The 22283-nt window shown below is 45.3% G+C and overlaps 1 protein-coding gene across 3 annotated transcripts in view; it reads left to right on the top strand.

Moving 5' to 3' along the window:
* Positions 1 to 3425: 3425 nt before the first annotated feature.
* Positions 3426 to 22283, top strand: part of DFNB31 (deafness, autosomal recessive 31) — a 107980-nt gene continuing 89122 nt past the window's right edge. For 2 of the 3 annotated variants that reach the window (XM_006865689.1, XM_006865690.1), the window contains exon 1: positions 3426 to 4166. In XM_006865689.1, the coding sequence (XP_006865751.1) occupies positions 3549 to 4166 (618 nt within the window). In that variant the 5' untranslated portion in view covers positions 3426 to 3548. The remainder of the gene's footprint in view (positions 4167 to 22283) is intronic. The other variant, XM_006865691.1, reaches the window with a different exon arrangement.

Here is a 22283-nt window from a genome sequence, read left to right on the forward strand (position 1 = left end):
AGAGTCCAAGGGTACAAAAGTGCAAACTGATACTAAGGTGGTTACGCTAGATGGATGGTAGAAACACTTATGATTTCTTTTCCATGCTCACACCCTTGCCTGCCCTCCTAAGCTGGCCTCTATGAAATTGAACAATACCGCAGCATCCCAGATGGTCTGTAATGTTTGCAGAAGAAAGTGTGTTTTTTCTACCAACATTGGCACAACATGGCTTCTACTGCCCAAAGCAAAATACCTTTTTACAAACATCCTTTGCACAGAAATAAAACGGTAGGAATAGGGATCTTAGCTCCTGGGATGCATTTATCAAGCCAATCACAGTAATTATAATTAGAATACAAGCTAAGTGAAAGCTAAGCATGAAATACATTTCCAGAAAACCTGAACTGCATACAATTAAGCCCTGCTTGGTAGCATTTTGAGGTATGACATTATTGTATTTTGGGGGTGAGATTTTTTTGTTTTTTCTTAAGTATCTTTGGCTAGTTGCATAAAAGGCTTCAAGGATAGTGAAGAGGGAGGAATAAAGATACCCACTATTAACTGTCCAAAGTTTGCTTAACTGGTTAGTTAAAAATGTTTTCTTCCGATACATAACGGGTATTAATTTAACCCACATTTATTTGGGGGAAGTGGAGAAGAGAATTGAAGACATTTAGGGAAACTATAGTTTCAGTTCCTAGACTCAATTTTGTGAATACATTTGGCCAAAGATATTGAAAATCCTTCCTTGTTCTCCATTGTCTAGAGAAGAATGCCCACTCTCCTTAGGGGGCCTTCCATTACTGTTCAACTAAAAATTCTTCTCTCCCAGTCATGAGTTTTCTCAATTATATAGCATTTCTCTTGCTGGGGTCTGAGTATTTATCTATGTGGTTTTTCTCCACTGCAAAACTGTGACCTCCTTGAGGTCAGAGAGGTTCTCTATAGTCTGGGTCTCTACTACCCAGCACATGACCCAGCACAGAATAGATACTTGGATAATGTTGAATGAAGAATGAACAAATACAGAAGTGATGAATGAACGAATGAGGTTTACCACCTGCATGCAAATGAAGGCTCCAGGTACCCAGGCTGTTCACAGTTCACCAATGAGCTCAGTGTAGCACAGTCCTCAGGTCTTGGCTAAATTCTATTTGCTCAGCAGGTACAAATCCATCCTCCTGGGTCCACTTCAAACCTTCTCCTCCAGATTATGCCTCATTTCTCCCACCCTTTAATAGAAGCCAGCTGGCTCCACAATGGCAATTCCAGACTTTTCTATAGGCAAATATCTGGGTTGTAATTTGGGTTGGAAGGGATGCTTGTGTGTGTGTGTGGTGGTGGTGATGGTGAGAAATGATTAATAGATTCCTTAGAAAGAAACTTTTGCATAAAATCCCAGAGTGTTTACTTAGATTGTATTTTGGGGATCAGCTAGAGAATGGGATACTCTAGGTTACCTTGATATTGCCAGTATCATCTCAAGGAGCAGCTGGTGAGCTTGAACCACCGACCTTGCAGTTCAAACGGCTTTGCATGTTGTTGTTAAATGCCATCAAGTCTATTCCCACCCATAGCGACCCTGTATAGGGTTTCCAAGGAGCAGTTGATAAGCTTGAACCACCGACCTTGCAGTTCAAATGACTGCAGTCTGACGCATAAGCCCACAGCACCACACCAGGACTTTATGTGTGTGTGTGTGTATATATATATATAAACTGTAAGGTTGGCAGTTCGAACCCACCAGCTACTCTGAGGGAGAACGATGAGGCTATTTGCTCCCATGAGGCTCTGTAGTCTCAGAAACCCTATGAGAAATACTATGAGTCAGTTTGACTCAATGGCAGTGAGCTTGGTTTTGTAAAAAGTTTGTGGAAAATAGAATGAAAAGATAATGGAGAGGCTGGAGGGTTTGAACTGCCTACCTTGAAATTCAAACTGACCTTGCACTCCAGTACATTATCCTGCAGCGCCACACCAGCACTACCTTAAGATGTTGCTCTTCCCCTGGAAAATATTTATAAACTTTTTATTTTTGATAGTTAGAGATTTAGTCCTTTTGTGGCCCTGTGGATAAGCACTGGACTGCTAACCAAAAGTTCTGCAGTTCAAACCTACCAGCTCCTAATAGGAAACCCTATTACAGGATCGCTATGAGTTGGAACCGAATAGCCGGCAGTTAACAACAACATAGATTCAGAGAGGTCTCATGTAACCTTCACCCAGTTTCCCTCAACGTTGACATCTTGCATAACTATATATAGTACATCACAACAAGATCATTGACGGTGATACAATCCACCCACCTCATTCAGACTGCACCAGTTTTACACGCACTCGTTTGTTTGTGAGCACTTTATATTTCTGAAAACAGCTCTTTGGCTGGGCAGGGGTCCAGTCTGATCTATTTCTGAACAGGAGTTGACTCCGCAGGTACCCTTCTATGCCTGTACAGTGAGTGTCCAACAACCGCCCACATAAACACTTGAACTTAAAGTCAATGCGTGTGCAAGGGGGAAGAGCAACATTTTAATGTAGAGAACCGAAGTATCCTATATATTAGAGGGACAAAGTTGGTTGTTTTCCCCACAATTGTGAATTAGCTAGCTGGCTAATTGCTCCAAAGCAAGCCTGCTGCACACGCTCAGATCGCCGAGGAGTAGTTTTCAGTCATATTCCCATGCCTCTGGGGTTGGAGAAGTTGGGAGGGGGCCCTTGCTTTGCCCGTTGGGCTCCTCCCATCCCTACCCCCACTTTCACCCCTTTCTTCTCCAGGGCTGGACTGTTTCACCCCGTCTCTAGGCAACCGCCAGGCGCGAGGCGGGACGTCATTTCCTGAAGAGCCCAGGGGGGAGGGAAAAGGGGGGGGAGGCGAGAGTGAGGGGCTAGGGGGCGGGGCCAAGACTCGGCTGGCGGTGGCGACGGCGTCGGAACTCACTAGAAAACGCTGCCTCCGGCTGCTCAACAGTTCTTAAAGTGGGATCTTGAGGCCGCGTTGCTCTGTCTGAGCCCCATCGGCGCTGGGGAGCTGAGGCCCCCAGGCGTCCATATCCCCAGGCTGCGCGGGACATGCCCCGCATCCCCCGCCGGACACCCGCGCCGCTCCAGCGGCTGCGGTTCTGGGGGCTCTGGGACTAGAGCACCCCGCGCTCCAACTTCTGACTTTGGGGTCCCCCAGCCCAAGAGGAGCGGGCAGGCCGGCTGGGGGAGCCCCGGGCATGGTATGACGGGGCGGTCGGCTTTGCTGAGCCCCGATTCCCGTCACCGTCGTCTTCGTGTCCTCCAGAATGTAGCTACTGCCTTCGCGCACCCCGGACTCCGCCGCCGTCTCCGTGTTCCCCAGGCTCCAGACTCTGACTTTGCCTCCCCGGACTCCGACACCGTTTCCGCGACTCCGGAGGTCTCCGCGCTCTCGGTACTCTAAGCAGCCATCTCCGTGCCCCTCCAACTCAGACTCCAGCTGCTGTCTCCGGGCTCGCGGTGCGATCAAGCTGCCGTGCCAGGAGCCGCGAGTGCAGCAGCTGCCCCGCCGCGCTCCTGAAGTCCGTTCGGGCCTCGGCGGGGAGATGAACGCCCAGCTGGACGGCCTGTCGGTGAGCTCGTCCTCCACCAGCTCGCTCGGCTTGGCAGCCGGGTCGGGTGGCGGTGGGGGCTCGGGACTTCGGCTACTGTCGACCAACGTGCGCCAGCTGCACCAGGCGCTGACCGCGCTGTTGAGCGAAGCGGAGCGGGAGCAATTCACCCACTGCCTGAACGCGTACCACGCGCGCCGCAACGTCTTCGACCTGGTGCGCACCCTGCGCGTCCTGCTGGACAGCCCGGTCAAGCGGCGCCTTCTGCCCATGCTACGCCTGGTCATCCCGCGCTCCGACCAGCTGCTTTTCGACCAGTACACGGCCGAGGGTCTCTACTTGCCCACCACCTCCTCCTATAGGCAGCCCACCTGGGGCAACCCCGACGGCGCGGGGCCGGGTGAGGTGCGCCTGGTGAGCCTGCGGCGCGCTAAGGCCCACGAGGGCTTGGGCTTCAGCATCCGCGGGGGTTCGGAACACGGCGTAGGAATCTATGTGTCGCTGGTGGAGCCTGGCTCTCTGGCGGAAAAGGAAGGGCTGAGGGTCGGGGACCAGATTCTGCGGGTCAACGACAAGTCTCTGGCCCGGGTTACCCACGCTGAGGCCGTTAAGGTAGGGCTGTGGTTTGAAGAGGATTGTGGGTAGAGATGCACATCTCCTGAAGTGCTTTACCTACTGTGTGTCTTAGGGCAAATCACTACCCTCTCTGGGCCTCATTTTACTTAACTTTAAAACCGGACCATCTACTTTATATTGCACAATGTGTCAGACACTAGGCATGTAGTGAAAAGAAAACAGACTTGGACCCTGCCCTATTAGTACTTAAAGGCAAGTGTGGAAGACAGACATTATCAAATACTCAGCAAATGTGTGATTTCAAAGAGTCATGGGTGCATGCTTGGCATATAGTGGAGACTCAGTGAATGGCCTCCGTTGACGCTGCTGTTAGTTTTGGCGCTAGGCTTTAACCCCTGAAAAAAGTTTTGTTAACTCGTGAGAGCCGGGGCTGGGGGAGGCTGTCTGGTCACTAGGCAGAGGCTGTGTGTATCTTAGGACATGTAGCTTGCCCTCAAGAAGAACCTCCTGTCTCCATTTGTAAAATAAGGCAGCTAGACCTGGTAAGTGTTCCCTAATGGTTTGGGGAATGAGGCCCCTGCTTTGAATGTCAAAACTAACTCTCTCAGTCCTCATGAAAGCAATTGTATTTTTTGTGCCTGCTAATTGAGAAAAAGATCTCACAGCATGCTTCTAGGGATTTAATCATGTCGTTTAAAGGAATGTGCCTGTTTTCCAATCTCACCTTCTAGGGCCTTTGAAAGCCAGTCAGAGTGAGATGGAGAATATTTGGTCCATAGGGAGATCCAAGGACCCCTGCAGGTCTCCCCTACCCCCTTGTGTGTAAGAAATGAAGAGTTTTGTGGGAAAAGGCACAGTGACATAGATTCTGCTTCTGCAGGGAAAAGCCTTCCCAGGGACTTGGGTGGGCCAGCTACTCCCTCCACAGCCCCCTGCTCCTGCCCTGTTGGCCTGAAGGCAGGTGTTTTGAGCTCCAGTTGGAGGGCAGGCTGGCTGCAAGGAGACTGACAGGCAGTTGGGGCCTAGAGGGGCTTCCTGTGGCCAGGTGCATCCTTGGCTCCCTGACTGTACTTGAAACACCTCCACCTCATTTCTAACCTTGGCTTCCCTCATTCATTTCCTATCGTGTCGTGCCCCCTGAAGATTTTGGGAAATTCCTTGCAGCTTCTGGAAGGAGGCAAGTCGACTTGGCTTCTGTTGTGGGGAGGTGCAGCAGGCAGAGCTCACTGTGGGTTTTCATGCCCAGTCCTTCTCTGCCTCCTTCCCCTTGCTTTATTTAATGTTATATATATATTGATAAAGAAATAGTCATTCACTTTGGCCCTTAAAGGTATGGAGTTTCCGAATGATGCATTTATCCTCTAAAGATTCTTGATCCAAATGGTGATTTATACATTTGGACCAAATTTTAGTAGCAATTTAAAAAGACCCTGGTAACTTAATCATCACAAGGCTATATTTTGGAAGGGTGCACAGGTAACCCAGACATTAAAAACACTGACACAAACAGTTCCCAGTTTGAGCTCAATTATACAATTAGGGTTGAGCTCCTTGGCTGTGAGTTCCAGTTTTCCAGCAAGAACTCTCCATGCTACCTCCTCCATAGTTGTTCCTTGATGATACTCTGGGTCTGTTGTCTGTGTCTCCCAGGACCATACTTTGCATCTTTGTAACTAAGAGTAGTACCAGGCCATAGCTTTTTTATTTACTCTTATTGCCTCCAGAGTAAAATCTACATTCTCTTGCATACTTTTGCATCCCGAGAACTCATACTTGCCCTTAAAGGCGAGGTGGATGAGAGCAGAAATGCCCTTGAAGTGTGGAGTCTATGGCCCAGGAGTGTGTGTTTTTGGCTGAGCAGTTCTCTTGGTGTCCAATTGTCATTTCCCTCAGGAGGCCTCTGCTAGGGCAGAATGAACTCCTGCCTCAGCTTTGCCCCTCTCCCATCCATCTCCAGCCACAGAACCTGCTATGACCCCTTTGGACCCTTCAAAAACAACAGGCAAATGAGTGCTGCTTTGTGTCACCTTAACTCCAAGGGACAACAGGGGACAGACTTTCAGTGGGTGGAATTTAAGACGGAGGAGGCGGACCTTAGTCTCTGAGGCCACTGAGCCTTGGGGCAGCACAAAGGACAATTTGAAAGAACTGTTGGAGAGCTGTTGTCACATTTCCACGGAATTGAGACTCTTAAATCCCTTTACTGAAAACTAAGAGAGAATCCAGCTTCGCCACTGAAGCTGGGTGCACGCTGCCCCTACCCAGGATTTTCCCAACTGGCGCTCTTGCTTATAAGCTGCAGTGCTGTAGGGTATACAGCATCAGGGGTTTTATGGTAAAGATGACCAGTTCAATTATGTTTCATGTGTTTGCTCGATGGCGTCCCATGTCTTTTCCCAAATGGGTCCTGCTTTCCTCATTGATCTTGATTGTGTGTTGCTGGTAGGAAAGGTCAACTCTGAGGCGTTTGTCTTCTTTTATCTCAAGTCATGTGACTTTTTAAAAGCTGTATTTCATGGGTGGTAGTTGCTTTTTTAAGTAAGCTTTTTTTTTTTTTAGGTGTATCAGTTTTATTTTGGAGTAAATTTTAGATTTACAGAAAACTTACAAAGATAATAGAGTGTATGCTATGTACATTACTCAGCTTCCCCTAATGATATCAAAACCCAACCCAACCCACTGCTGTCTAGTTGGTTCTGATTATAGAAACCCCACTGGACAGAGTAGAAGTAACTCCACAGGGTTTCCAATCTTTATGGAAGCAGATTGTTATATCTTTGTTCTGTGGAGCGGCTGGTGAGTTTCAACTGCTGACCTTTCAGCTAGCAGCCTAGCTCTATGATAACTGTACCAACAGCTTCTCCCCTAATAACACTGTTACTATTAGGGGCCCTTGAGTGGGTCCCATCACATACTGATCCTGGGCACAACAGGAAGAAACACTACTCAGTCCTGCACCCTTGTCACCATTGTTTTGTTTAAACCCATAACAATATTTGAGCCTCTAATGATGGCATTTAAATAACCATGGTATGTTTGGTTAAGAAATTAACATTGATACATTACAATTAATTCAACCTCAGACTTTATTTGAAATTTGAAATTCATCAATGTTTCCCATATTGTCTTTTTTTTTTTTTCTTGTCCAAGATACCACACTGCATCTGGTAAAAGGTGTGTTTTCAACCTTAACATCTTTTTCTTTTGCAAATAGAAGGAAGGGGGGAAGATTCTTAGTATTTCAAAATAAGAGATTGGGTTGTTGATTGACTAATATTGTGGGTGTAATAAAAAGAAAAAAATTAGTAATCAGGTGATATAAAAGAGATTAGGAGAGATTTTATGAACCAGAAAGGATCCCTTCGTCCCAGTGAACAGATCTTTAGAGAGGAAACAGAATAAACAAAGTTTTCTCCTTTTCTCTTTCTGACAAAATCCCTTGTTACCCAGAGTAGTCCGGTAAGGATTCTATCTGATGTCTAGTGCAGTTTCCATTCTTCTATTGAAGTCTGTTTGCTAAATCGGTAGTGACAGGTCCAGATAAGGGAAACCATTTACTGTTTGCAATTATGTTGAAACCCTTGATTCTTGGCGGTGGGGGTGGGGTGGGAAATCTATCTTAAATGAACAAGGGCCAAACTTACAATCACAAAAGAGAAGACCTTTCAAAGTTTTCCAGCCAAAAGAAAGCTTGATAAATTAGTCAAAGAGGCTACAGACTAGAATGTCGCATTGGACTGTGTCACACACTTGCTGTGTGACATTGGATGAGTTACTGTTCCCCTCTGTGTCCCAGACAGATGGGACTGTGGGCTGTATATAGTCCCTTCCAGCTGAAACAGCCTGTGAGTTCCTCACTATATGCTACACAGAAGGCTAGAAAGTCTAATGCGATGGGGTTTTTTTGTTTTTGTTTTTGTTCTTTTTGGAATTGCTTTTGTTCAAAGCAGAGTAAGGAAAGTTGGCTAAGGATTGGGAGACAAGGATCTTGGCACTGTTGTGTAGCCTCCTACTAAATCAGGAAATTGATGGGTTACACACTGTACTGATGAGAACTTGACGGCTGTCCTGCGATCCAAGAACACCAATTCGGTGTGATTCTGAGCTAAATGAGGGAACAACTATAGCATTCTGGCATCAACAGCTCTACTTTGGGAGCACTCAAGAATCAAATCCACTTACCTGATTGCTGTTGATTCCCCTGATTCTGCAGGTGGCAGAACACAGGGTATTTAGGTGCTGCTGGAATATGTGTGTGTGTGTTCCATCTTGATAAAAATTAGACGACTTCATTATAGCTTCAGCATTCCCATGAGTAAATCCAAAGAGCATATTAGAATCTGAAGCATTCCCGAAGTTAAAAACAGTTGCTGGCCTTCTCATTTAATTAGCGTTCTCACACCCTCCCTTCCTTTGCAGAATAACCCTAGAAGAATCTGTCCATATTAATATAAGTCATTATATTTGGTCCGGCAGTTTCTAAATGATACATTTGTCATTTTTCCCACTGTACATGGTTAGCTAAAGCCGTTACAAATTATTACCACTTCCAACTTTGTCTCTGAAATGGAGCTTCTCCCACTGGCCTCATCCCTGTATTCTCATTTGGAAAGTGAAGATAGTGCTTTCATGAGTATACACAGACCTTCCTCTGGATTCATTCTCGGCTCCTGTGAGCCCTGCCAGCAATGACATGTTGAAAGCTCACTAAGAATAAATCCTTTATTGAATAGATATTTGGGTGCTGCATATCCAGACAAGTGTGATGCAGTACATTGAGTCCACTTCTTTAATTTAGTCTTGTATATTTATTTGGCTCAAGCTGACGCTCAGGGTTTTAGAAAATTACGGTGCCTTTGTAAGGAGAAGAAGAAGAAAAATCTCAACTGGTTATTTACTGTTCAAGTCAAAGAAGCATTTTAGAAGCGTGGAAATGAATGCACTTATTTTTAAGAATCGATATTCTGTAGAACGTTCTGGACTTAAAGCTGGACATGAAAGAGATCTCGAATCAGCCCTGCTCGATATTTGTGCTTTCCTGCCACTCCTCATTGCTGACAAACCCTGTGTTGATTACCTGCCATAGATTCATCATTTGGGTGGAGCTGCAAAGAGAAGTAGAATCCTTTAACCCCCCCACCCAATTGGATTTTGTGTATTTTGTTGCTTCCCACCTCTCCCTGCCTGCAGTTCTGCAGTCCATCGTCTGTAGGCACCTGTCAAGTGCATGCAGCCCCTCACATGCCCGTCTGCTCATGAGCACACACATGCATGTCTCCTCGGAGCCATCACTCCACCTCTTCCCTGCAAAAGGGTTGTGCGCTGAAGCAGGCACTCCTCAGAAAGTAGGCTTCCACGGACTTCCTAGCAAGGTTCTTTTATGAGCTAGAAGGACAGCACTTGGTTTCCCACTGCTTGGGGACACCCTAGACTAGTCCCCAGCCATGACCAGAGAATCTGATGAGAAGGAATGGCATGTGGTTGCTAGAGGTGGCTGGAGGCTTAAATGTAAATCTTTCAAACCCAACTCATCTGTTTACCCCTGAGCGAGAATCTGATGTTAATTCTGCATTTGCACAGACTTCTAATTTTGTCCCAGGGTTGGGGGGCTTTTTACGATTTCTATGCTGCGATGGGATCCTGGTGTGGTGCTGTAGGATAAGCCCTGGACTGCTGACAGCAAGGTTGGCAGTTCAAACCCACCAGTCAATCCTCAGAAACTTTCTACAGACAGAGTTACTATGAGTCGGAACCGACTCAATGGCACTTAAAACAACAGCATGCTACAGATAGAACTCTGGTGTGTGATGGTTCAAGTGCCCAACAGCTAACCAGAGGTTGTTGGTTCAAATCCACCAGCTGCTCCATGGGATAAAGAATATCAGTCTGCTTCAGGAAAGATTGTTGTTGTTGTTAAGTGCCATTAAGCCTGTTCTTACTCATAGCTACCCTGCATAGGGTTTCCAAGGATGTATATCTTTGTGGGAGCAGAAAATCTCAACTTTCCCATGGAGTGGCTGGTGGGCTCAAACCGCCAACCATGTGGTTCTCAATCCACTGCTTATCCTACAGAGCCACTGCGATCCTTTCCAGAAAGATTGTTGTTGTTATGTGCTATGGAGTGAGTTTTGACTCATAGTGACCCAGTATACAATTTCCAAGGATCAACTGGTAGATTTGAACTGTCAACCTTGTAGTTAACAATCCAGTGCTTATCCTACAGTGCCTCACCAGATTATAACGTTGAAAATTCTATGGGGCACTACACCTCTGTCCTATAGGGTGCTATGAGACAGATCCACTCATCAGCAGTGGGTTCATTTTTACAGTGTGGGAAGGGTGCAAAGAATAGGAATCAAACTCGCTCCATTCTTTCCCCCTTTTCCCGTGTCAGCCCCAGTGGGCAGCTCCATGGGACCAGTGCCTTTGTGTTTTACTCTACTGTAATGGGACTGTAAGGAATTCTGGTGTGGTGCTATAGATATGATAAGCACTGGATAGATTACCACAAGATTGCTGGTTCAAACCCACCAGCCGCTCCTTGGAAACCCTATACAGAGTCATTGTGAGTCAGAACTGAGTCCATGGCACTTAACAAAAGCAACAAGGAATCCTGATGGCCCTGTAGGGTAAGCGCTGGTCTTCTAACCACAGTATTGGTGGTTCAAACCCACCAGCTGCTCCGTAGGAGAGAGATGAGGTTGTATCATAATCATAAAGATTTTTAGTCTCAGAAACCCTATATAGGGTTGCTATGAGTCAGAATGGACTATGAAAGCCTATAGGAAGGGAAGGAGGCTGACATTATTAGTGAGTACCTACTATGAGTTGGAACCGACTCCACAACCCCCCCACCCCCCACCTCCACCATGTGCTGGGCACTGTGTCCGTTCTGCCCATTTAGTCTTCCCCAGGTGAGGCAGGGAGGTGAGGGGTGTGTTTGAGGAGTCTAGGTCACTAGCCCAAGGCCACCATTGGGATTAGGAGTCAGTGGCCTTTTTGCTTTACCTCCCTGCCTGGGACCCAGCCTGAGGGTTACTAGCAGGCTCCTGGAAGAGACTCCAGACCCCCTGAGCACTCACATCTTTACTGGAAGATGACAGGCATCACATTTTGTGTCTGACATTTGGGGGCATTTTAAAACCATCAGCTCCAAAGGCTTCATTTTACTGAGTGGCGAGGCTAAGGCCCACCCATCAAAGACATTGGTATGTCTCAGTCCAACCCATAGTGGAGAGGGCTGTTCGTCATACAGTCTCTGAGCCGCACCTCCCCTACCTGTCACTGGTCCTTGGAATTCAGAGGTGAATGAACATGGCCCTGCGCTTGGGAAACTATGCGGAGACCTTGACTTAAAACCCACCAGAAGCTCCTCTGAAACCCTCTTCAGAGCCACTATGAGTCGGAACTGACTCGACAGCACTTCGCAACAATAACAACATTCTAAGTGCTGTGACATCCTCATGTGTCTGCTTCCCTGCCACCCTCTTCACCTTAGGTCCCCTCTTCCCCCTCCCCTCTGCTCTCTATCCCCTTCTCCCTGCTTTAATTTCCTTCCTCACACTCACTCCTGCATGGGTGATTCATTATGTTTATCTGCCTCCTGCTCTTCAGGGAAACCAAGACTTTTGTTTTGCTTACTCACACACCTCCAGCGCTCTCACATAGACCCTGCATAGTCATGGTGCAGCGCTGTAGGATAAGCGCTCAACCACAAGGTCAGTTTGAACCACAAGATCAATGGTTCAAACTCACCAGCTGCTTCTCTGAAACTCTATACTGGGTCACTATGAGTCAGGAGTGACTCAACTGCACATAACAACAAGTAACTCTTTGCTGAATGGATAAAACCATCTGGCTCCGAATCCAGTGCTGTGGATTTCTGGAGTCCTTGGTTCCCGAGTGTGATGAATGGATAGAAAAGCTGGTGTGATGCAGTGTGGTGTGGGGTGAAAAATCTGGTGTAGCTCCACCTTGAAACTCACTTTCTGGCTTTGGACCGATCACTGGACATCTCTGAACCTCAGTCTATGGATCTGTGAAATGTGCATAACCACCTTCATTTGGCCTTTTAGGGTGGCTGTGGGGATTGTTGTTAAGTGCTGTTGAGCCGATTCCAACCCATAGCGACCCTGTATAGGGTTTCTGAGGAGCAGCTGGTGAGCTTGAATTGTCGACCTTGGGGTTCAAATGGCTTTGCAGTCTGGCACATTAACCCACAGTATCACACCAGGACTCTGGCTGTGGGGACTAAGTGTGTTAATAGTTGTGAAAACACTTAGTAAACAAGAAACCCCAGCTACACTTTAAGTGAAAGACTTTTTAAAACAATATAGTGCCTGGGTGGGCAGCAGCTTTTCAAATCCTCTGCAGCCCACATCCACCCTATCAGACTGCTTCAATGATTTCATTTGTAACTTTGCTCTTAAAATTAAAACCACCTTCCTAGAAGATGGATTATTTTAGCAGCCTGTTTCTGTGATTCCAACATAGAATCATGTATGCATTCTATAGCAATCAGTGAACCAATTTTGGGGAAGATACATCTTTTGGCTTTTTGTTTTTGAAAACACTGTTCAGATTTCAAGAAGTCCCTACATACCCGGGGAAAGTCAGGTTGCCACTAACCAGACGCATGCTTAAAAGCTGCTTTTTTATTCTGTCTGAGAATGCATAAATGGATTGATATTTTTCTTTTCCAGTCCTGGCCCCTTTGCCTCCTTCACCCTTTGAGAATTTTTGTTCCTTCTGCTAAATTGGCTGTGGTTTTGCTTCAGCTGGCAGCCAGTTTCATGGTTCTTTTTCCTCTCTACCTGAGTTTTCGTAATAGCATCGTCTCAACTTTGAATGCAAAGCAAATATATCAGCCTTCCATAAACAAGTCCCGAGATGTTCTCTTCACGGGATTTTAAAACTTCAGGCTGCATGAAAGGTCATATTAAGATGACATCAAAGATGGGGGTTTCCAAATACTGGGCACTAGAAGTGGTGATAATCAAATGTTTGCTTGAGGATAAAGCACTGGACTGCAAGGTCGATTTGAACCACAAGGTTGGTGGTTCAAACTCACCAGTCACTCCTTAGAAACCCTATACAGGGTTGCTGTAAGTTGGAACCGACTCGACATAAATTAACAACAAAGCTAGTGAAGCATGATCTTCCTTTAGGAGCTCCCCCCTCAACATTTATCCACATGGAGGCTTGACCAGAGAGGTTGTCCCACCTGATCCCATCCTCAACTATTTTATTGTCAGATGTGCAAGGTCAACTGGTATTGTAATAATCCAAGAAAGGGAATTCTGTACCCACAAGTGTGAGAAAATGCTTTTGTGGTACTTCACTGTGACCCTGGACAGGTCCCTGAGTTGCTCCGCTGCACCGGCCTCCCAACTCCTAACAGTCTCTCACCAACAGGTCATTGTCATCATCACACATGAGAAGTTTGCAGAAACATGGTCATGGGGGTCCTGCTGCAAGCGTTGTAATGAAAACATGTTATCAACCGCATTTGCTTGGTTTTCTGTTGTGCCAGTTGTTTGTTTGTTTCAGAAAGTGCCACCCTTGGGAGACAATACTAGGACCGGAGTCTGTGTGATCTGTCAAAGCAGTCTGAATTGCAGAGTCATTTACTAAATGCAGTCAATACTGCCGTGTAGACAGAGTTTCTGTAAAAACATAATTGCGCCTATCTGGATTTTGGCATCTGCATTTTCTCTTTACAGCAGTAATAAGCCCAGTGGTTGAATAGAATTGTGTGTCCCCACTGACTTAACGTTAGTCCTCAGAAATGTGAAGAAGCAGACAGACAGACGCATGGCCAGAGTGCAGCACAGTGGGGGGTTGTGGGGATCCTAAGGAGGGTCACCCAGCCAGCACTGCATCTCCTCCTTACTCCCCAGCACCCTGCCCTGATGGGATCCCCAGGGGCCCTGAGGAGGTGGTGGTTTCAGAGCCCATTAAGGCAATTAAAGCAGGTAGAAGTGGTAATTTGATAACATAGGCATCTGCACTTTAAAAAAACAACAACAAAAAAAACCCTGTAATTTATTTGAACCACATCTGAAATGGCATGCTAGACCCATTAAAAGAGGTTTCCGATGAAGAAAAGGAAATCGGTTCAGCTTTCAGAGTTGAAGAAGCTCTGGTGGTACAATCAGTTAAGCGCTCGGCCAGTAACAGCAAGGTTGGCAGTTCTAATCTGCCAACTGCTCTGTGGGAGAAAGATGTGGCATTCTGCTTCCATAAAGCTAAGATCACAGCTTTGGGAACCCTATGGGGGCAGTCTGCTATGTCCTGCAGGGTCACTGTGAGTCAGAATCAACTCTACGACACTGGGTTTGTGTTTGTGTTTCCAGAGCTTAACCTCTCAGGTAGGCAGGGCAGCTTCTGGGCAGAAGTCCTTGGGAAGAGAGGGTTTCCTTCTCCTTTCCTCCCTCCTGGCTGGAATGGAAGAAGTCCCTATGTGGTGCAAACAGTTAAGGGCTCAACTGCTGACCAAAAGTTTGGTAGTTGAAATCCACCCAGTAGCACGTGAGAATGGTGATCTACTGAAAGGTCACATCCTTTGTGACATCTGGACTAAAGTTCTGTTTGCACGCATGAGCTCACCATGAGTTTGAATTGGCTCTCAAGGTAACTAACTGGCTTGGTTTTCAGTTTTGGCCTGGAATGGAGAGTGTGGTATTCTTTGGTGGATCTGGGCACAGTGACCTTTTATCCTTTTCTTTATCCCCTTCTTCTGTCTCCTTTCTCCACAAGTGCCCCCAGACCTTCCCCAGATTTTCTCCACATCTCATGAGTGCTCCTCTCTCTCCTCCTCTAAGGACGCTTTCCAAGTCTGCAATTTAAGTCTACTTTGAAGGTCAGGATGTTCGGATCTCCCTGGAATTCCCTTCTCTTCCTCCAAATGTCTATTTTGTCACCATCTTCTAGTCTTTCTGTCTCCAAGCAGAAAATCTGGGTCTCCTTTGATTTGATTTGGTTTTTGCTTATTTTCTTAGCTATTCCTCAGTATTAGAAATAATCTTCCTTGCCCGGAAAACCCTGGCTCCAGCCCTTGGATGGCCCCTTTTCTTCTAATTCTTATCCTCAGACATTTTCCAAGTTAGTAACCTTGACCCTCTTTTGCTTTTCACAATCTTTCCCTGGGGGCCCTCTGGGGCTGCACTGGGGGTAAGCTCTCCAGCTTGATTCTCCCCAGCACGGCTCAGACCACACTCACCCACCCCACCCCCATCATCACTGCCCACTGTCCTTGCTGGATGGTGGTCTGCCTGTCTCCCATTCTCCTGCCAGTGTATTCTCCATCTGATGGTGTAGCTGATCATGTCATGTATTATGTCTGGCTTCAGGTTGTTCCTGATTGATTGCGCTTTTACCTGCAAACAGTCCTTTCCCCTGCTGTCCCCCCACATGGAGCCTGTGTTTGGCCAAATATACAGCACGCCCTCCTCTGAAACAAGGGTTTGTTTCTGCTCCTCTACACCCACAGCCTCATCAGGGCATCCTGCCCACTCCCCTTGGCCAGTAACAGCAAGGTTGGCAGTTCTAATCTGCCAGTTTAATTTACTGGTCTACTTCATTTCTATCATGGCACAGATAAGATAGATCCTAGTGTTCCTGTTTTGTTTTTTGCTTATTCTATAATAATAGCCATTATGCTAAGGGTTTCCTATGTGCCAGACCCTGTTGTTAATACTCTCTATATAGAAACTTATTTAAACCTCACAACAATCCTATGAGGTTCCAGGTTTGTGTCATTGTACAGAATTGCAGTTTGTCACAAAGCTGCAAAGGGGGAAAGCCAGGGTTTAAACTCAAGTTCTGTTGACTTGAGAAACTGGTTCCTTAACCCCACCATCAGACAGATCCCAAGAAGTCTTACTTTGATTCTGGAACCAGATGCTTTGGGTTCAAATCCCAACTCTTCCACTTTGTAGCCCGGTGGCCTTGAGAAGTTTCCTGACCCACCTCTCTGATTTTCAGGCTTCTCTTTAATTAAATTGTGATGGGAATAATAGTAAGGCAGATAAATGACCTAACTGCTTTGTTCGGGTTCCTTATTTCTAAAATAGGGACACTACTGATGGTCATAACATATAATATATACACCCAGCATGTCTGTTAATTTGAACATTCATTGATTCCTGCCACTGTATTGGGGAATCAGTTTTCCTTCTGGATAATACTCTTCTTGGCACCGTCCATTTGATTCTGGCTCATGGAAATGTCGGTGAGACACAAGATGCTTACACATTGACCCCACTGAGGGTCCTCCGCCTCTGGAGCTCAGCTAAGGGCTTTCATGCATTCCCAGCAACTCTTCACTAAGGCCCAGAGGGAGGGAAACTGAGATGGTGACCAGCTATAGCCCACAGATGGTGGCTGTTGGAACGGAGATTTGAGCCCACTCTTCTGCCTTCGAAGCTCTTTGCCACAGTGCTTAGCTGCTTCTAAGTGAGCAGCTGAGTGTACGGTCCAGCACAGCGCCTGGCAGGGGCAGATGTTCCATAAATGCACGCCTCTTCTCTGATTTTGTTTCCATATAGAAAGGCTTTGTAGCCATTTGATGAGAAAACCTGTGGGGAGTCAGAAATCCTAGGCTGCAGTGGCACTGCACTGTCCTGGGCAAAGCTCTTAGATTTATCAGACTCCAGGGACCAAAATGGCTTTGAGCACTCTTTTCCTTTTCAGCTCCCTCTTCTTCTCTGGCATCCCTTTGGCAGCCTTTGACGTTTGTCAGATTTTCATGGTGTACAAGGCCCGTGGAAATTCCTAACTCACCCCCTGTTAGGATAAATCGGTGACTGGTGAAATCATCCCTTCAGATCGTTGAGTGGTCGGATCCCGCAACACTGTCTTCTGTAAGGGCAAAAAGACAAATTGCGTGGATGAGGACAGAGCCTCTCATGGGCCTTGTGAAAAAGGCTTGTGGTCATCAACCTTGTCTTCAGTTGGACAGACTAAAGGACCATTTTGTTTTGTCCACAGGAATTGTGAAAAATATATAGGAGTCAGCCTAGGATCTTAAAATAATCATGCACAAGGAGGCTCCAAAAAGTTAATGGAAATAGTCCATTACCTTTCAATTCCATTTTTCCAAAAACTTCTTGAAGCCCCCTGGTATTTATGTATGTGTTTATGTACGTACAAGGAGCCCTGGTCGCGTTATAGGATAAACACTGGACTACTGATGCCAGGCCCCAGTTCAAATCCACTAGCTGCTCTGAAGGAGAAAGATGAGGCTTTCTACTCCCGTAAAGATATATAGCTTCAGAAACCCTTCACAGGTTCATTAAGAGTTGAAATTGACTTACTGGAAGTGAGTTTGGTTTGGGTTTGGCACGTGCATCTGTGTTATGTATGTATGTTTGTGTGTGTGTGTATATATGTAAGTATGTTATCATTGTTAGGTGCTGTTGAATCATTTCTGATGAGTTGTTTCTGATGACTTGGTTCTGACTAAAACCCTGTATAGGGTTTCTGAAGGTGTAAATCTTTACAGGGGCAGAAAGCCTCGTCTCTCTTCCTCAGGGTGGCTGGTGGACTTGAACTGTCAACCTTGTGGTTAGCAGTCCATCACTTATCCCACAGTGCCACCAGCGCTCCTGTATACACACAGTTTATACAAGTATACATGAGAGTCCTTCCTGGGTGGTGTAAACAATTAATGCACTCAGCTGTTAACTGAAGGAAGGAGGCTTGAGTGCACCTAGAGGTACCTTAGAAGGAAGGCCTAGTGATCTACTTCTGAAAAGTTATCACTGAAAACCTTATAGAGCACAATTTTAGTCTAACACACGTGGGATCACAATGAGTTGGAATCCACTCAATGGGAACTGGACACTCCCCTCCCACCCCCACCCCACCCCCCACACAAGCATGTTTTAATGTCCTAAGATATAGGGACTCAGAAAACTTGGAAAGCCCAGAAAAGTTCAAAGGAAATAAAACAAAAATCACGTGTCTGTCAACTGGAAGTTTGATTCGTGACTTCTAAGGATTCAGTACAAGACTGCTATTCTGAACATAGTTACCTAAGCTGCTTCTCTCATCAAATAACATGATTTTTAATGACTACATGATGTAGGAAATAGATATATGATTTACTAAACTAATTTTTTCTTATTGGACAGTTTGTTTTTAAATAATACCCATATTGCACATGCACACATATTAATCTTTGAGCACATCTACAATATAATTCCTCCGGCTGTCTTTTTAAAGGTGGCACGACTCTGAGGACAGGCATATTTGAAGGCTTTTGATAACTTGTTGCCAAATTGCTCTTCAGAAATATGTGCCTTTTAAAAAACAAACAAACACATTTTATTGTGGTCTGAATGAAAGCTTACAGAATACATTTGTTTCCCATTCAATAATTTGTGTCCATTTTGTTTTGTGACATTAGTTGTAATTTCCTCAATGTAACAGCACTCTTCTTCATCCTCCCTTGGTTCCCCATTTCCAGTCCTCCTCCTTTCCTATCCCTTCCTGGACCTTTTAGACTGTGTTTTGGGTAAATGCTGCCCTTTTGGTCTTGCATGATTGATTGTTCTAGTTCCTTACAGGTGGTGGCGTTCACTTTATAGCCTGAGAGTCCTGATGTGGCATTTAGTTATCCTGCAGCACTCAACCTCAAGGTTGGTTTGAACTGCAAGGTCGGCAGTTCAAACTCATCAGCCACTCCTTGGAAACAGGGTTGCTCTGAGTCAGAACCAATTTAGTGGCACTTAACAACAGCAACAATAATGTTGGGAGCAGCTGAGCCAAGGGTCCCTGACTTTGGGGGGTAGTTTAACCAAAGGATTGCAACTGAACAGTTGTGGTCCAGAAACTTGGACTGCTTTCAGGAACTTACAGGGCTACCTCAGGGGACAGGGAACTTGCAAGGTCTTTCCTTGTATTTAGCTATGTCTTTTGGCTTAGCCTGAGCAACGTTCTAGCCACCCTAATCCGTGTTCCAGCTAGCTACCACAAGTTACAGTTTTTCTGATAAAGTTCTGCTTACTGCTGGCACCTTCAGTACAAGATGTTCTTGAGCTATGTATAAAATCAACTCGCTGCCTTAGTCTGTGCCGTGGTATCTCCATCAGAATGCTGTGCCCCACCTGGTCCCAACTTTACTATTTTCAATTGTGTCTTGTGTCTTTCTTTTATTTCTCATCTCCCGTCGCCCCTACTCAGGTTTGCTCTCTGCGCGTGTAATAGCCAATTGTCAGATGCGGCAATTAGCCCCAGCACAATAACACTGTTTGGTTGAAAAGTGATCCATGGGAGTGAATTCAGTTCTAGGCTTGAATGGTGTCTAAGGGCCATGGTCTCGGAGAATCCACCAGTCTCTGTCAGACCAGTAAGTTAATTTTGAATTTTATTCTGCATTTTCCTCCTCCTGTACTGAACTGTGATCCCTATTGGAGCAATCGGTAGTGGGAGTGAGGACACCTTCAGGTTCTTCTGGTCTCAGGCTAGTGGAGGCGGAGAGTCACGTGGTCTGCTAGTCCTTTGTCTAATGGAATTGTCTGAAGAATTGTTGCTTTAAGTCCAATTGTCTTCACTCTTCTTTGTACTCTGAATAGGGAGAGACCAATAGTTGTATTTTAAATGGCTGTTCTCACACTTTTAAGACCCCAGTCACAAAGAATTTATTTACTTGAACTCCTTTGCATGTTTACTGTATATGTCCATGTTTATAGTGGCGGTGATTGTGTGTTGTCTAGTTGGTTCTGACTCATAGTGACCTTGTATGGGGCTTCTAAAGCTGCAAATCTTTATGTGAGCAGAAAGCCTCATCTTTCACATGTGGAGCAGCTGGTAGATTAGAACTGCTGACAATGCAGTTAGCAGCCCAAGGAATAACCCACGACACTTCCAGGGCTCCTTGTAGATGTGTATCCATAAATAAAAACCCACCTGTAGCCCTAGAGCTGATTCTAACTCGTGGAGAACCGCATATGTTACAGAGTAGAACTGGGTGGCATAAGGTCTTCTTGGCTATCATAGTAACAGAAGCAGATTGTCATGCTTGCCTGAGTGGGTTTGAACTGCCAACATTTAAGTCAGTAGTGAAGTGCTTAGCCATCCAGGGATCTTATTATGAGAATGAGTCAAAAATTTTCCACATTCTGGCTGTAGAATTTAATAAAATTTTAGAAAAGACAGATACATCATTTTTCAATATAATCTCCTTGCTCTTCAACACACTGTCCATCTGTCAACAAGCTTTTTTATTCTTTTTAAAAACTGTTTCAGGCTGAGCTGTGAGCCATGAATGCACTGCTGTTTTCATTTCTTCATCAGAGGTGAATCTTCATCCTCCAAGGGCTGCTTTCAGGGGAGGGGACCAAATAGGTGAAAGTCCAGTAGAGCAAGACCAGAACTATAGGGAGGATGCTTCAACACCTCAGAATGAAGTTTTTGCAGAGTGTCAACAGTGTGGGCAGAGGCGTATGGACATGCACTGTCATGCATGATCACAAAACTCTTGGATAGCAGTCCTCTGTGTTTAATCTGAAGTTCTGTGAGCATCTCACTGTAATGAACACTGTTGATTGTTGACCCTTTTTACTGGTAGTGTTCCAATACTGGCTCTTGAGAATCTCAGGACACTATAAGCATCAATTTTCTAGCTGGTGGTTGAGTTTTGAACTTTTTCTTGGTTGCTGACTGAGGATGTTTCCATTCCATACTCTGCTGTTTACTCTCAGGTTCATAGTAATTAATCCATTTCTCGTCACCAGTAACAGATTTGGTTTTGTTTTTTTTAAAGAAACTTTTACTTTCCTTAGACTATCAGTCCAAATTTTGTTTGACGATGTCCTAACACTTTTGTTTATGCTCCTTTGTGACTTGTTAAGTCTGTCGTGGGTTATTTCACTGCTTATTTGGAAATGATTTGCCACATGACCCACTGTCACTGTCTGCTCAACAGAATCATTTCACATGCATGCTCAGTGTTTTCCTCAGCCGTGGATGTGGATGGGCGTTTTAATATAACCAGAGTGCAGATAATTTTTGACTCTCCCTTGTACATATAAATGCATATCCACATTTGTATGTCTGAGTGTGTGTAAGTTGTCAGTTGAGATCCTTGTCCATTCAATCTTAAGAGTTTTATGCCATTGAATCTTTCAGTCTTTGTCTTTATGATGTATGCTTACTGTGTTTTTAGGCGATGTTTGTCTACCTTGTTTTCAAATTTCTTCATTCTGTAGTTGAGTTAAATTAAAAGCCCATCATCGCCCTTCCAGTTGAAAATAAGCAGAACGTGATGAGGACCTGAGATGTAAAGAGGCTGGGAGGAGAGTGTATCCACTTATGGACCAAGACAATGTTATTGATATAAACAGATTCTGCTGATGGATGATGTGCTGTGGGCATCGATTCTCCACAACAAAGCACTCCATTGCAGACCCATAGGGGTTTGGCTCAGGCTTTTATATTTATGACTCTTAGAATCTCATTCATTTTTCTTAAAGAAAAGAGAGACAAAATTTAAAAGAACATTTTTAAAGCAATTTACTTAAATTATAAGAGACCAAAAGCTGGGCCTGGTGGATAATTGAAGAATTGCATTAAAAAAGAATCAATATCATTCTGGAATCTGTTTAGTCCTCATCTCTTGAGTTGTTTTTGCAAGGGATGGTCACTCTTTCTGTCACTTTCTTGGAGATTTCTTGTAGCATTAGCCCCAAGGTCAAACCCCGCCCCCTTTCTTTGATTGCCTGTATTTTTCCTTTGCACACAGGCTTTAATTTGCAGAGACATTTAGGAGCCAGGATAGTGGAGCACAAGGGCTCACAATGTCAGGTTCCTGTTCCAGCCTATGGGATCCCTGCGTTCCCAGCACTGGAGGGAAGGTTTCCTTCTGCATGCTTCCACCAAGCCTTTGAGAAGGTCAAACTCACAGAGAGCCAGCCAGGAGAGGAGGAAATGAAGAGTTGACTTTTTTAGAAGTACTTTGTAAGCCCCCAATTAAATGCAAATTTAAATAGCTTTAAAGAAGTGGAAAAGGGGAAAAGAAGATAGCAGCATCTCTACTTCTCTGCCATCTCCCATGACCTTCATCCCTGGTGTCACTTCTCTGCTGCTATCACCTATTTCCTTTCCTTTTGGCTTTGTACGCATTTTATCACACTCTTTCTCTATCTGTTT

This window comes from Chrysochloris asiatica, unplaced genomic scaffold (genome assembly GCF_000296735.1).
Source record: "Chrysochloris asiatica unplaced genomic scaffold, ChrAsi1.0 scaffold00081, whole genome shotgun sequence".
Classification (NCBI taxonomy): Eukaryota; Metazoa; Chordata; class Mammalia; order Afrosoricida; family Chrysochloridae; genus Chrysochloris; species Chrysochloris asiatica.